Source organism: Periplaneta americana, chromosome 1 (genome assembly GCF_040183065.1).
Source record: "Periplaneta americana isolate PAMFEO1 chromosome 1, P.americana_PAMFEO1_priV1, whole genome shotgun sequence".
Lineage (NCBI taxonomy): Eukaryota > Metazoa > Arthropoda > Insecta > Blattodea > Blattidae > Periplaneta > Periplaneta americana.
In genome coordinates this window covers 181,002,778-181,018,196 of record NC_091117.1, presented here as the reverse complement: position 1 = coordinate 181,018,196, position 15,419 = coordinate 181,002,778, and the positions used below count along the sequence as shown (strand labels likewise).

At 35.2% G+C, this 15,419-nt stretch overlaps 1 protein-coding gene across 1 annotated transcript in view; it reads left to right on the top strand.

Annotated features, from left to right (window-relative positions):
• Positions 1-14,895, top strand: part of Fkbp14 (peptidyl-prolyl cis-trans isomerase Fkb14) — a 201,591-nt gene extending 186,696 nt beyond the window's left edge. Inside the window, exon 4 of the mRNA XM_069833436.1 lies at positions 14,289-14,895. Within this exon, the coding sequence (XP_069689537.1) occupies positions 14,289-14,477 (189 nt within the window). The 3' untranslated portion in view covers positions 14,478-14,895. The remainder of the gene's footprint in view (positions 1-14,288) is intronic.
• The last annotated feature ends 524 nt before the right edge of the window (positions 14,896-15,419 follow it).

Genomic DNA, 15,419 nt, shown 5'->3' with positions numbered 1-15,419 from the left:
TGTAGACAAACACGTATTAGAACACATTTATTCAAGGATTAGGCAGTGCCGGATTTACGGCAACCTAGGCTGTTGTCTAGGACGGCGGTTTCCAGGGGGGGGGGCGGCATTGTCTCTCTCTCTCTCTCTCTCTCTCTCTTCATTTTTCTTCATTCATTTTCATTTTACAGTGAAATTTATTTTTAAAACATTTGTTGGTAAATGTTTTCTGAAGTTTGTTCTTGAAGACTTTGTGGAAGTTGGGGATTGTTTTGTTATCGCATTGTCGCGGAGAGAGTGAAAGGAAAGTGTGCAGCTGCATAGTTACATTGTAATGCTGGTATCACGTTATTATATTATGAAACTGCTTAAATTTAACTGCTTGTATAAACAACAATGCATTGTTGAAAATAAAATTGGATGTGAATTTATTATATTATCGCTATGCATAGTAACAACAACAATACTATTTAATCACTTTCCACATATGCACTATATAATTAGATATGAAAAGTTTATTCCGCAAAGAGTTGGAGTTTATTTTTCAATTTACTTTATATTTCCTATCGAAGTAAAAAATACTGTGTGTGTGTGTATCCAATACCTACCCACTTCACTTGCGTGATTCGGGTTCCGCATATTGCGGATAGATGGCAGAACTGTGACCCGTTTTCTAGTTGTACACCACTTCGGCGGGTCACGCTGTACATGATGTGTATCTGTGGAGAGTTATGTCATGTACTAAGGTGATTGTATGTGTAAGTGTAGTATCTGGAATGAATGATGATGATGATGATGATGTTGAAGATGAAGATGAGGAAGGGAGAAGGGGAAACCCGGTGCCGGCACATAGCCTACTCCTGTCGAATAGCATCAAGAGGGCCGCCAGGCTTAACGTCCCCATCCGACGGACGAATCACTATCAACAGTGATATAATATGCCTTCTCTTCATATGCACTGCGGAGAGATTTTGGATTTAACCCAGCGTAATAATTATTTCACCAACAAAGCGGGTGTTTAAAAATAAACCACAGCGTGCCTTTCACAAATCAGCTTTCTTTCAACATGAATAAGTTTGAATATGTTTCTTTGCATCGAATCTGATGTGCTTCTTTAGGTCGACTTAGATTACATCATCAATGCTTTCTCTGTGAAAAAAGTGAGAAGAAAATCTTTATAATTCACAAGCAAGATGCAAGTATTTTGATTCCAGTAATTTATTGTTTTATGAATTTTAATAAGAATGTTTCTTGTACGATTAAAACTAGAATTTATAAAACAATGATGAGACCGTTGTTGATTTATGAAACGGAGACTTGGACACTGACAAAAAGAGAGGAAAATTCTCTGGGAACTCTCGAAAGAAAGATCTTAAGAAGAATATATGGAGCGATTAAAGAGGGAGGAATATGGAGAAGAAGGTTTAACCGGGAATTATATCAATAATTATATGAAGAACCGGATATAGTGGCGATTATAAAAGCAGAAAGGATAAGATGGCTTGGTCATCTCATGAGAATGAGGGAAGACGAAATGGCCAAGAAGCTGCTTTTTAATGAAACTGGAGTGATAGGAAAAAGGGAAGACCTAAACTCAAATGGTTTGATGGCGTGACGGATGACTTGGTGGCATTGGGAGTGAGAAATTGGAGGAGGAAGGCACAGGAAAGACAAATATGGAAAAGAATTGTTGAGGACGCCAAGGCCCATGTGTGGCTGTAGTGCGGCGATGATAATGATGATGATGATGAATTGTAATATTTCATTTAATTTAAATATACACAATAAAGAATATAATTACAAACAAACAAGAGAAATAGAAATAAAATAATACAAACAATATAAAACAGGAGATACAGTAGTATTAACAAAATTTGAGACCGAATGAGCAGCGCTCGTGTTCGGTCGCAGTTCAGATATAATATTAATAGGTCTATAAGAGAATATAAAATAAAATAGGAAATAGAATTTAAATTACAGTTACAGAAATTATATAATACATTATTAATATAAGATAAATATAGAAAATAAAAAAATAATAATAATAAAAATAAATAAGTAAAATAAAATAGGAACTTAAATTTAAATTACAGCGGCAATGGAATTATATAATATAATATTAACACTAGAGAAGGATAATATCGCACGTGAAAAGTAGGACTATATATATTTCAAAATTATAGAATACAAATATAATATAAATCTAATTTAAACTAAACGTGACCTGTATAATAGCTGCTTATAAACTGCTTGTGGAAGTTGAGAGGCGATAAATTTTAGCACTGCTTAGGAGCGGGACTACACCTAAATCGGGCCTGGGATTAGGGAAATAACTGCAAATATTTCATTGAGTAGTAGAGGACAATGAAAGGAATATAAGTCGCTTATGCATTTCGAATCTAGTAGTGTTTTACGCGCTCCAGTTTTTTTCTTTTAGCTTAACTAGTATTAAGATGAAATTTAAAAATACCAACGATAGACATATGAACGAACGAACGGACAGATAGACAGATAAATCGGTGGTTGGATGGATAAATGGATAGGTAGGTAGATGTGCATGATAGGTCACTGCACCTTCTTTGCTGTATTCCAGCCGTGGCGAAAAGGCCATGGTGCGCCGAGCCACTGTGTAAGCTGCAACGTGCATAGCACCTATGGAGGGAGGCGGACAACCGAAGGGAAAGTTAATGTTTAGGACGTGTAACGAAGAAAGAAATGAACAAGAAAACATAGGACACATAATCACAACCTAAAATTAACTGTCTTCAGAATGTCTCTGCGACAAAGTTTCAAAATCAGGAATTATGTCACTTACTGCCAATCGTAGTTGATCACGAAGGTATTTGTCTGTCAGTCGTGATCTAAATTTGATTTTTACTATTTTCATTGTTGAAAATAATTTTTCACAAACGTAAGTTACAGCGAACATGGCTTCAACAGAGCAAGCGAAAGAACGAAGCTTCAAATATTATTTTTTTCCAAAGATTTGAAAAGTTCAATATCTGTCAAGTCCTTAGATCTAGCTTTCATTTAACGTCACATTGTAAATCTGTGAGTTTAAATTTAAAATCTAACCGCGTTATTCGTACATCTGCTGTAAAAGAATCGACGTACAGAGATGATAATAATAATAATAATAATAATAATAATTTTTATTTTTATTTATTTATTTATTTAGAATATTAACGTGCAAAAACAACAGCACAAGGCCAATTACAGTTTTGCACGATACAAAACAGAACAAAACAACAAATGATGATGAGAATGAATGATAGAAAATGGCAATGAGATGAAATACAAACAATATAATGGTCTACATAATCAATGATCAAATAATAATTATAAAATTATAAAATTAGTACAATGAGATAATTGAAATAATGGAATAGTCTACATTAATCAATTGACCAAATGCAAGAAATAAAATGGACAAATAATTATTAAATAAGATCAGTGAGTTAAAAACTCAAAGATATACTACACATTAAATGGATCCAAGTTGAATCCATGCAAATTAGCATATTTAATGCATCTGCAGACCGGAGACAGAGATTTAGGATTCTTATTATAAAACAATTTATGAAATCTTAAACCATTAGCAGGAATACGAAGACTGATATTGCTTATGAAAGATTCACAATCAATATCACCCTTAATGACTTTGCAAAAAATAAATAATCAAGATCCTGACGTCTGCTGAACAAACAACCGCAATTGAAATAATTGCATTTAATCTCATAGTTATAATCGGAATTTGGTAAAAATCTATAAGAACACAAGGAAATAAATTTTCTTTGAATATTCTCCAATTTAGCCGAGTCAGTGGAAGTAATGGAGTTCCATACAACAGATGCATATTCAAGCTTGGATCTAACCAACGTATAGTATAAAATTAATAAACACATAGGAGTGGAAAAAGAATAAGTTATAGACCTAATTAGACCAAGCATTCTTAACGAATGGGTATAAATATATTGCACATGATCATGGAAATATAATTTTGAATCAAGTAGGACACCAAGATCTCTAATACAATCTGTCCTAGTAATTACGACATTACTGAGAGAATAGTTAAATTTTAGGGAGATAGTTTTCCGTGAAAAGGAAATAACAGAAGTTTTGGATTGATTAATTTTCATTCCATTTTCAACAGACCATTGTGAAATTGAATTAATGTCATTTTGAAGAATTTGACAATCAACCAAACTATTAATTTTGCGAAAGATTTTGAGATCATCCGCAAATAAAAGGCAGCTAGAACTTATTCTTTTTCTTATATCATTTATAAATAATAAAAATAAGAGAGGTCCCAATGTAGACCCTTGAGGAACACCGCATAAACTATTAAATGGAACCGAGAGAGAATTACCTAGTCGAACACAAGACTGTCTATCTGTTAAATAATTTTCAAACCAATTAACGTAGTTAGTGGAGAGACCAAAATTACTTAATTTATTTAATAACATTTTGTGAGGAACAACATCAAATGCTTTGCTAAAATCAAAATAAATTGAGTCAATTTGACCTTGATTTTCAACTATAGGCATTATGAGATTAAGATAGGAAACTAAATTAGTAGTTGTAGATTTCCCTCTTGTAAATCCATGTTGGGCCGAATTGATCTTATTTTTGACATAAAATGAAATGTGTTTGTGAATAATTTTTTCAAAAATTTTAGAAAAATTGTTTTGGATAGAAATGGGTCTATAATTAGTAACACTATTTTTATTACCATTTTTGAAAACTGGAATAATGGATGCTTCCTTCCAAAGTGACGGGTAAATTCCTGTTTTTAAGCTAAGATTGAATAAAAAAGTTAAAACAGGCAAGAGAATATTAGAGCAACCCTTGATTATAAAATTAGGAATGCTATCAGTACCTTTACATTTATTAGGCTTTAGTTTTTTAATAGCTTTATTTACATCATCGAATGTAATATTAGGCAGGGACAAACAGTCAGTGATATTAGAATCATAAGTAATAAAATTAGAGTTACAATTTTGTTGAACAGATTTAAATTGACAAGCAAATGCATTTGCAATTTTTTTTTCATCTGTGATGTGAACGCCATTTATTATTAGTTCTGTGGGATTACTATTTGTTTTTCGAAAAGTTTCTACATATTTCCAAAATTTATTTGGTTCATGCTTTAGGTTATCATCAATTGATTGTAACCATTTGAATTTATCAGATTTAATCATGGCTTTGACTTGTTTTCTAAAATTAGAAAAAATTTGATAATGATGATCAGTTTTATATTTTTTGTAATTTTTATGAGCTTTATTTTTTTTCTTAATAAGCTGACGTAAATCGTTTGAAAACCATTTAGGATAGTGCGATTTTTTAACAATTAATAATAATAATAACAATAATAACAACACTTAACCTTTTAATGTTTCATCAGTAACATGTAGTAACTTATAATGCCGTTTTATGTTATACAACCGTTTTCCTAGTAATATTTGTGAACAAATCATACATTTAATATTTTCATCATATTGTAAGCAAAAGAATGCATCCTCCCATCCTACTTGAAACTTTCGTTTTTTGTAGAGGTACATGGTTTCGAGAGAGATATTGCGACGATACGCCACTCGCAGGTCCGAGACAAATACAAATAGAACGGAGTTTGACTCCAGTGAGTAAGAGGGTGGGGGTTGTAGGTAGGAAGCGAGAGAAAAGCACTGCGAGCCACAATGTGCTCGTGAGTCGCATTTTCGCCGCGGCTGCTGTATTCCATTAGGAGTTTAGTTCTCTTTATACACTGGCGTGATGGTAGTAACAACAGAGTCTGTCATAAAGACTGCATACGCATTCCTCGGTGAGGGTTCGTGGAAATATTTTATTTTACTTCTTTTTTTACGTAGCTTGTGGTGGAAACCATGTGATGCCATGCGCTGCTTATGTCATTTGGACCTGTCTAGCTACGGTCCACAATGGCATCTGTTTTGTTGAACTAGAGGATTTTTTGTTCTTGTCTTTACCTAAGAAGCTCCATCTCTTGAAAAATAGAAGACAACTGTTAGCGTAAGGTCTTCTATCAGGAACGGCTCGTGTATTAGTGTCGATGGTGTCCACTTTGAGACTCCGATAATTCTTTTCAGGAATCTTGCTTTTGACTCTTTCCATGACGTTCAGGTCCGAGATCGTTAGTTGATTTCAAATAAGTTCTATTCCATACATTAGCATTGGTTCCATATTGGCTCGGAATAGTATCAAGGCGGTATGTAGTGCTAGTTTGTTGAGTTCTTTGATGCCTTTAAAGTTTTTAATTGAAGCGTTGGGCCCAATAACAGTCTATGTTACAATTTTTCAAATTCGATTTTTTTTAATGCAGTCTGCTGTCAAAAAATCTGAAAGTTAGAATTTATAAAACAGTTATATTACCGGTTGTTCTTTATGGTTGTGAAACTTGCACTCTCATTTTGAGAGAGGAACATAGGTTAAGGGTGTTTGAGAATAAGGTGCTTAGGAAAATATTTGGGGCTAAGAGGGATGAAGTTACAGGAGAATGTAGAAAGTTACACAACACAGAACTGCACGCATTGTATTCTTCACCTGACATAATTAGGAACATTAAATCCAGACGTTTGAGATGGGCAGGGCATGTAGCACGTATGGGCGAATCCAGAAATGTATATAGTGTGTTAGTTGGGAGGCCGGAGGGAAAAAGACCTTTGGGGAGGCCGAGACGTAGATTGGAAGATAATATTAAAATGGATTTGAGGGAGGTGGGATATGATGATAGAGACTGGATTAATCTTGCTCAGAATAGGGACGTATGGCGGGCTTATGTGAGGGCGGCAAGGAACCTCCGGGTTCCTTAAAAGCCAGTAAGTAAGTAATGGAATAATGCTGTGTATAGACTACTCTTACACAGCTGTCACAAAAACTGTTTTTCAATATCTGTGTCAGAGTTACAACCATGAATTTCTTGGTTGGAACAACGGTTTATGTCACTACATATCTAGCGTATCCAGTTGTTTACATCGTATCGGGAGTTATTGTATGGGAGTTTGTTCTCTTTACGAATATTGGGTACTTGAACTCTGTGTATCAGGTTTCGGTTGATCTATTACGTAAAATGGACGATTGCAAAACAGTGACGATTTCTACGGTAGATATTGATCGACTAAATAAACCTAAAAAAGAAAGATCCCGACAAATTAATATTAATAAGTGAAAAGATGTGTCACGAAAGTCGCTGAGAGATAGTGGTCTTGAGTGTAGACTACAACAAGGAAGACGAAATCGCAAGTTAGTGCGAAAGATCCCCCAAGCAATATAAGTTCCTGTCTGTTATTTTTGCGGTATTTTATTAGTTGTATTTTAATGTACAAAACTTTACCTAGTGTTAGTTAGTCTGTATTGTGTTTCGCCACAATAGTTTATCTTAGAATGTTACCAAGGTATTTCATTTCAGGAACAGATTTGTGCAAATTCTTGTAAGATAAGCTCACAGCTTGCTCTTGATGTCATTTAAAATGTATTACTTCCTTACAATTAGCATTTAAAAATGTGATTGATATTGTCTTCATTTATTAATAAAATTTATACTTAACTGATAAGCTATCTATTGGGATGGATAATGAATATTCGGGACAGGAGTTCAGATTCCATCCCCTAACAATTTCTCAACTGTAATATTTAATTTTTGTATATTAATATGCTATTGTTACAACTTTCATTAATTTAATGGTGTCCCTATATCTCAATGCTGCAATTATTTTCTAACGACAGTGTTTTACACATACCAATTTTCATTATTATACAAGATGCAGTTAATGGAGGAAAAAAATGTTGAATATTTCCAAACATTTTACTGCTGTAAGCTGTACCTAACCCCTTAAACGAAAACTTGTGTTCACAGCTCCGTAGCATTAAATGAATGGCATTAAAAGATAGCAAATTAGAGATAGATTAATCAACAGATACAGTTTTCGACAGTGGAAACAGTAAATTCATAATTACTCTAACACTCCTGACGTCTAATCAATTCTTAATTAAAAAGAACAGTGTAAAGCAGGGAGGTTTTTTTTCTGATACATTTGGAAAAGGACTTCCAGGTAAAGGAACTGAGAGCGGCTGATTCATTGAAAGTCTTTAGGAGGAATAGAACGCTACCCCTTTCTGCGGAGAGTCTATTTCTGCAAGCGCTTAAATATTGTATTCGTTCGAGAAACATGCTAGCCCGATTTAGAGGCCAGTACTACTAAATACAGGATGAACTGTTAGAGAAAGGAAAAGTTCCGGAGGAATTTTCAGTTCGTATTGATTTTATCTATCAGCTATCAAAACGTTTGCACTTACTCTTCCAATATCTTACTTGCTATACGAAAATAGCGAAATAAATAGTATTCTTTTCAGAAATGAATTAGGGCAGTCAGTTAAACATGAAAATCTGATATCATATTGTGGTCTTTTCTGAAAGAATTTTGAGAAACATAGCATTTTAGTTTAATTTTGAAATGCATATTCCAGGAAAATGGAAGATATTGAACAGCTGGTATTGGGGATTGTTGTATAGCAGATATCAACAAATGTTGATTTGATTTGTTGCGTAACATCTACGGTTTGATCATAAAGTCATTGAAGATGTGTAACAAAGTGTGTAACAGGAAGACGTGACAATCGTGGATTCAGTGAAGATAGAAGGAGTCTGAAGCAAGAGTAGAGTGGAAGAAGGAAATGCATAGCCACTAATGTTCTCTGTGGCGTGTTTAGTTACTGTGCCTGTACACATTTTTGCAATTCAACCGTTTCTGTTACTTGAACACGTGTTACATCTTCAGTGGCGTCATACACGGGAGCGGAGAAATCTGTTGTGTGAACCAACTTGGTACTAATAAGTCGTCCTTGGTACACACAGCAGATCTCTCAGCTCCGTGTACCACGCCACTGAAGATGTTCACCGGAGTAGTGGACGAAACGTTTGGTTACACTACCAACAGACCATGGCCCTCTAGCCCGGATAATACCAATCCTAATGACGCCGGCTGTGAAAGCCTACATTCTAAGATCTCAAAAACTGTTCACAAAACGACCACATTAGACTTTTATGTTTAACTCCCCACTCTGATTCATTTCTGACCCCAATTAATCCCTTTCCACCTAGGCTTTCACCATGAATGTGATCAAAAATAGACTTTTGTTAATTCCACCGCGTCCTGAAATTTAATATGTCCAACTTTTCGAAACTAAGTACATACAGATTCCAATCCACACCTGTGGAGTAACGGTTAGCGCGTCTGACCGAAACCAGGTAGCCCGGGTTCGATTCCCGGTCGGGGGCAAGTTACCTGGTTGAGATTTTTCCGGGGTTTTCCCTTAACCCAATATGAGCAAATGCTGGGTAACTTTCGGTGCTGGACCCCGGACTCATTTCACCGTCATTATCACCTTCATCTCATTCAGACGCTAAATAACGTAAGCTGTTGATAAAGCGTCGTAAAATAACCTACTAAAATAAAAAATACAGATTCCATGAGGCTCAGTTCCCTGGAGTAGCCTGGCGTAACAAGCCCAACACAGTAGGTAACCCCTCTGGTCGTACCTATCTGTCCTCATGATAGAACCTGTGCATAGCTCCGAAACGTTTTAAATGTTAAATTGCAGTACAAGGTGGAATACACTGAAGTCTGTTTCTGATCCTGCATTATGGTGTTTCACTTATCTTATCATTCGTTTACTGGTTTACATTCTGTAGTTGATTGTTATCACCATTATTTCTCAATTAACTTCGAGCATGCTCTTTAGTAGCAACGCGCCAAATATTTTATGTAGAATTATCAACCAGCTGATAGTAGTAGTTACGGTTTATTTAATAATGCTTTCAATTGGAGATGTTATTGAGCATCTAAATTGTGCGTAGGCGAGAAATAGTCGCTAAATTTTGCCCGTAGCCCTCTATCAGGGGCAGGGTTATTTTACGTACAGACCGATTATTTAGTCCTGACTCGGCGACGCGAAAGAGGGGAAGTAATAGGAGTAGAGGGGAGAGCTCCGGAGTCGAGATAAGAGCGACCGGTCGGTAAAGAAATGCAGTACAGCTTAAAGGCTCTTTCACAATGAAAATTAAACATAACGTAAGCGTTAACTTACGAATATAAACGTTACGGTAAAATCAAGAAGTCATACCATAATTCACGATGGAAACATAAACATAACCGCAAACATACTTGGTAACCATGGAAACATAACAACGACGCCATTTTCTCATATTCTGTCGTATACTTCAGCGCTCCACGATTGTGTTCTGTTTGCAAATCACGTAAGCATAAGCATGAAAATTTGGAGTTTGCAAACTTTCATGTTAACGTCTTACGGTAATGTTTATGTCAATGCTTATGTGAATCATTGTGAATGATCCCATTTGGTAGCCTGGGCGCAAACTTCTGTGTTTATGTTACGGTTATGTTTAATTTTCATTGTGAATGGGCCTTAACTGTACTGGAAACACACCACTCTACCGCACGTGTGGCATCCGATCGCTCTGAATGCAAGCGATTGACTAACCCGAACACCCCTTGGCGTAAGTAAATGGACTCGCCTGACCCAGGCGCACATTGTCGGTGGCTTTCAGGACTAAATAATCGTACTGTACTGTAAATCGACTACCATGGGACCCACTGTTGTATTTCCCTACCGGATACTACCGTTAGGTATGTAGTAAGCATACGAGAGTTCTAATCGTTTTGACAACTGATAATACTACACTTGAAGGAAAACAAGAATGCTGATAATAAAGGAAATACCAGAAACAGAATTTCAGATGCTTTAATGTATTATGGAAATATGTACAAGCGTTGAACCGACAGTACAGTAATAGCATTTAGTGCTTCCTTAGTGCTGTGTGTTAATATGTCATTATTCAACAAGCACAACGTTGAATGATTAGCTATTACTTTGACTGAACCTACATATCTCTTGAGTCGACCTTGCAAGGGACGGCACTGGATTGTAACTATGCAATAAAGTAAGGAAATCTGTATGGCCATGATTGCTAACAATACTACACTTAATTTACAATACTGTAGCAGCGTATATACTCGACGTACTTCAATAGAAAAAAATAAAATGATTTTATGGAACGGAAATTACACTGTCATTCGAATTCCGTTGTCATGGAAATGCTTACGTCATATTCGATAAACTCAACAGTGTTAACGAGTCCGTTCCCATAAGGAGAGTCCGCATATACAAGGTGGAAGTGAAATAACCTTGCTCTTAGCACTGACTTATCATTTATGTATTCTTTCAGAAATTAAACTTAATTTTCATTGTATCATCACTATTATTGTCATAGTATAATATATCATAGATTACAGAAAAATTCTTCGTTCAAGATTGTTCATTTTTATTTTTATTCTATCCTTGTTGTTATTTTTATTTTTATTTATATGCATCCAATGATTAACGTTACAATTTAGTTTACTTATTTCAAATTTATTATTATTATTATTATTATTATTATTATTATAAATCGTATTCAAAACTTAATTATGTTTATTCTGTATTATTATTGTATTACTTGTGCTGGGCTATCATTGGCCCATGGCCGTTAACCAGCACAATAATATTATAATAAATTTATTATTATTATTATGGCCATGATTGCTAACAATACTACACTTAATTTACAATACTCTAGCAGCAATTTTTTTTTGTCGTGTATCGTATATCTCGACGTACTTTATTAGAAAAAATAAAATGATTTTATGAAACGGAAATTACACTGTCATTCGATTGGGTTGTCATGGAAATGCTTACGTCATATTCGATAAACTCAACAATGTTAACGAGTCCATTCCCATAAGGAGAGTCCGCATACACAGGGTGGAAATGAAATAACCTTGCTCTTGGCAATGACTTATCACTTATGTATTCTTTCAGAAATTATACTTAATTTTCATTGTATCATCACTATTATTCTCATATTATAATATATAATAGATTAGAGAAAAATTCTTCGTTCAAGATTGTTTATGTTTATTTTTATTTTTATTCTTATTGTCATTTTTATTTATATGCATCCAGTGATTAACATTACAGTTAGGCTGACCATATTTTTTATGGTCCAGTAGGGGAGATCGGTAATTTCAAGAAAAACCACAAACGCTTACCTAGTCACTCTCCGTTGAAATGTTGTAGAAAATACATGTAACAGTAGATACAATGATAGAACTTCGCACATTAAATTTATGGAGTATCTTAAAGGTTTGAATTAAATGCATAAATACACGTAACTCCTGCATATAGATAATTATAGCTACTAAGAATTCAATTTCATTACTGATGCATGCATGGAAATCTTCCACATGATTGGCCTATTGTACACACTGAACTCTAACACACACATTTTACAAGTACTTGTCTGAAGAATGTATCTTTGTAAGGATCTTTTCATTCCTATACAGCTTTAACTGTTTCAACTTTTTTTTCTGACTTTATATCAGTTCAGATTGAGTTCACTGTGTAGAAATGTCTTTCAATTGATGAATCACTGACTGGAAGACACATGATTAATGACACTATTCTGAGAAGATTTTCAACGGAATTAATTTTTTCTTGAGATGTTGAAAAATATCATACCACTCTTCACCTGTTGGTTTGTCACAAAATGTCTCAGTTTTGAACTGCTTACAAATGGACGTTGCGGCAGTTCTAACGCTTCCACGCAACGCGAATGCTAAGATGACCAAAGATAACGATGTCATGTTCTTCCCAAAGGTCCACACCTGTGGAGTAACGGTCAGCGCGTCTGGCTGCGAAACCAGGTGGCGGGGCAAGTTGCCTGGTTGAGGTTTTTTCCGGGGTTTTCCCTCAACCCAATACGAGCAAATGCTGGGTAACTTTAGGTGCTGGACCCCGGACTCATTTCACCGGCATTATCACCTTCATTTCATTCAGACGCTAAATAACCTGGATGTTGATACAGCGTCGTAAAATAACCCAATAAAATAAAAAAATAAATCTTCCCAAAAGTTCAGAATATCTCTATTGTGCTCGCCGGTTCTTCTGTCTGATACTGAGAAGGTTCAGAAATGTGCTTGAATCGCAGCAGTTCCATCACGATACTTAAATATAAGTTTTATTGAAACAAAATCAAAGCTTCTGGGGACAAAACGGGGACATTTGCTCCCCGGGCACAGCAACTCAAAACCGGGAACTGTCCCCAGAAATCGGGGACGTCCGGTCAGCCTAATTACAGTTTAATTTACTTATTTCAAATTTATTATTATTATTATTATTATTATTATTATTATTATTATTATTATAAAATTAATTGTATTCCAAATTTAATTCTGTTTATTCTGTAGCCTATTATTATTGTATTACTTGTGCTGGGATATCATTGGCCCATGGGTGTTGACCAGCACATTAATATTATAATAAATAAATAAATAAATAATAATTATTATTATTACTTACTTACTTACTTACTTAGTTACTGGCTTTTAAGGAACCCGGAGGTTCATTGCCGCCCTCACATAAGGCCGCCATTGGTCCCTATCCTGAGCAAGATTAATCCATTCTCTATCATCATATCCCACCTCCCTCAAATCCATTTTAATATTATCTTCCCATCTACGTCTCGGCCTCCCCAAAGGTGTTTTTCCCTCCGGCCTCCCAACTAACACTCTATATGCATTTCTGGATTCGCCCATACGTGCTACATGCCCTGCCCATCTCAAACGCCTGGATTTAATGTTCCTAATTATGTCAGGTGAAGAATACAATGCGTGCAGTTCTGTGTTGTGTAACTTTCTCCATTCTCCTGTAACTTCATCCCTCTTAGCCCCAAATCTTTTCCTAAGAACTTTATTCTCAGACACCCTTAATCTCTGTTCCTCTCTCAAAGTAAGAGTCCAAATTATTATTATTATTATTATTATTATTGTAAATTAATTGTATTCAAAATTTAATTCTGTTTATTCTGTAGGATATTATTATTGTATTACTTGTGCTGGGATATCATTGGCCCATGCCTATTGACCAGCACATTAATATTATAATAAAGAAATGAATTATTATTATTATTATTATTATTATTATTATTATTATTATTATTATTGACTTCTTCCTAGCCCATTTCATTCCGTTCATTAGGCACACAAAAATCATACAGCAAATTGTATTTATTAATCCTAATTCCTTTTTACTCTAATTTCTGTATGATGTTACATGCAATAATAAGAAATTCCTCAAATCCCCTGTCACTTTTTCTTTGTGTAATATTCTAGTGAGAAAATGTATGTAAATTAATGCACTGTTTATGAAAGTGAGTGTTAATATTTTCTTTATTTCAGGTGAGTGAATACTTGAAGAAGCAGATGGTAGCCGCCGACCAAGAAGGGGCTGCAGAAAGCGAGGATGTTAAGAGGATGTTGGAGGACCACGATAAGTTGGTTGAGGAGATCTTCCAGCATGAGGACAAGGACAAGAATGGGTACATCTCTCACGACGAGTTCTCCGGTCCCAAGCACGACGAGCTCTGAAAACAGTACGAGCCTAGGGGAAGGGGTGTCGCACAAGATGAATGAATGGTGCACGAACTACAACGAAATTATAACAAGAAAATGTCCGGATTTGGTGAAACAGATGGGACAACAGTTCATGTGGGCTGTGACGCAGTGAATGGATTTTTGTGCGCATGCGTGCAACGAAATAAAGTCACGTGGACAGATGTTTTATAATACAGACTACACACACCATAAGATTGTAAACAAAACCGATCACCCTCACATTTTATACACAAGTTGGAATGTGATAACCGGCATTTTAGTACTTCTGAATCTTTTTTATGTTTTATTTCCAAGTAAGATAGAACATTTTTTTTTAGTTTGAATTAATTTAATTCCTTTTTAGTTTAATGTGCTGTTGGTCACATGCAGCTGTCTGAACATTCCTTTTAATTGCTTTTAAATTTTGTCTCTCCTTATCCAAAGACATTTTTACACTAAAAATGAACTCTGCAGCCATTTTTAAATGATTAGAAAGTGTAATGGAATTTTTAAAGATATTTGTGTGTTGTTGTTAACGTTGGAAGCGGTTAAATAAAACAATTGTATTTTAGATCTTGATTGCTAATATTTAATTATGAAAACAATGTCATCATCTTCCTCTTTCTCTCATATGTAGAAGTTTAAACAGGGGCGGCTCGTCCATAAGAGCTGCAGAGCTGCAGCACTCCCTGCTTTGACAGGAAAATAAAAATAATTGTTACAACTTTTATTGGTAAATTGCTTTATATTTCATCTGGCCGAGAATATGTACTATTATCTTATGCATAATCTTTTTGCGCGTCGACTGTACTGGAATTGACACTGCATTCAAAGTCGTCCTGGGATCTGCAGGGTGGGACAGATCATAGAGTGTGTCTTGCAAGGTCAGGAGGTGGAGAGGTAAAGGGAAGCAGAGGGAAACTGCCGCTGTTTAAA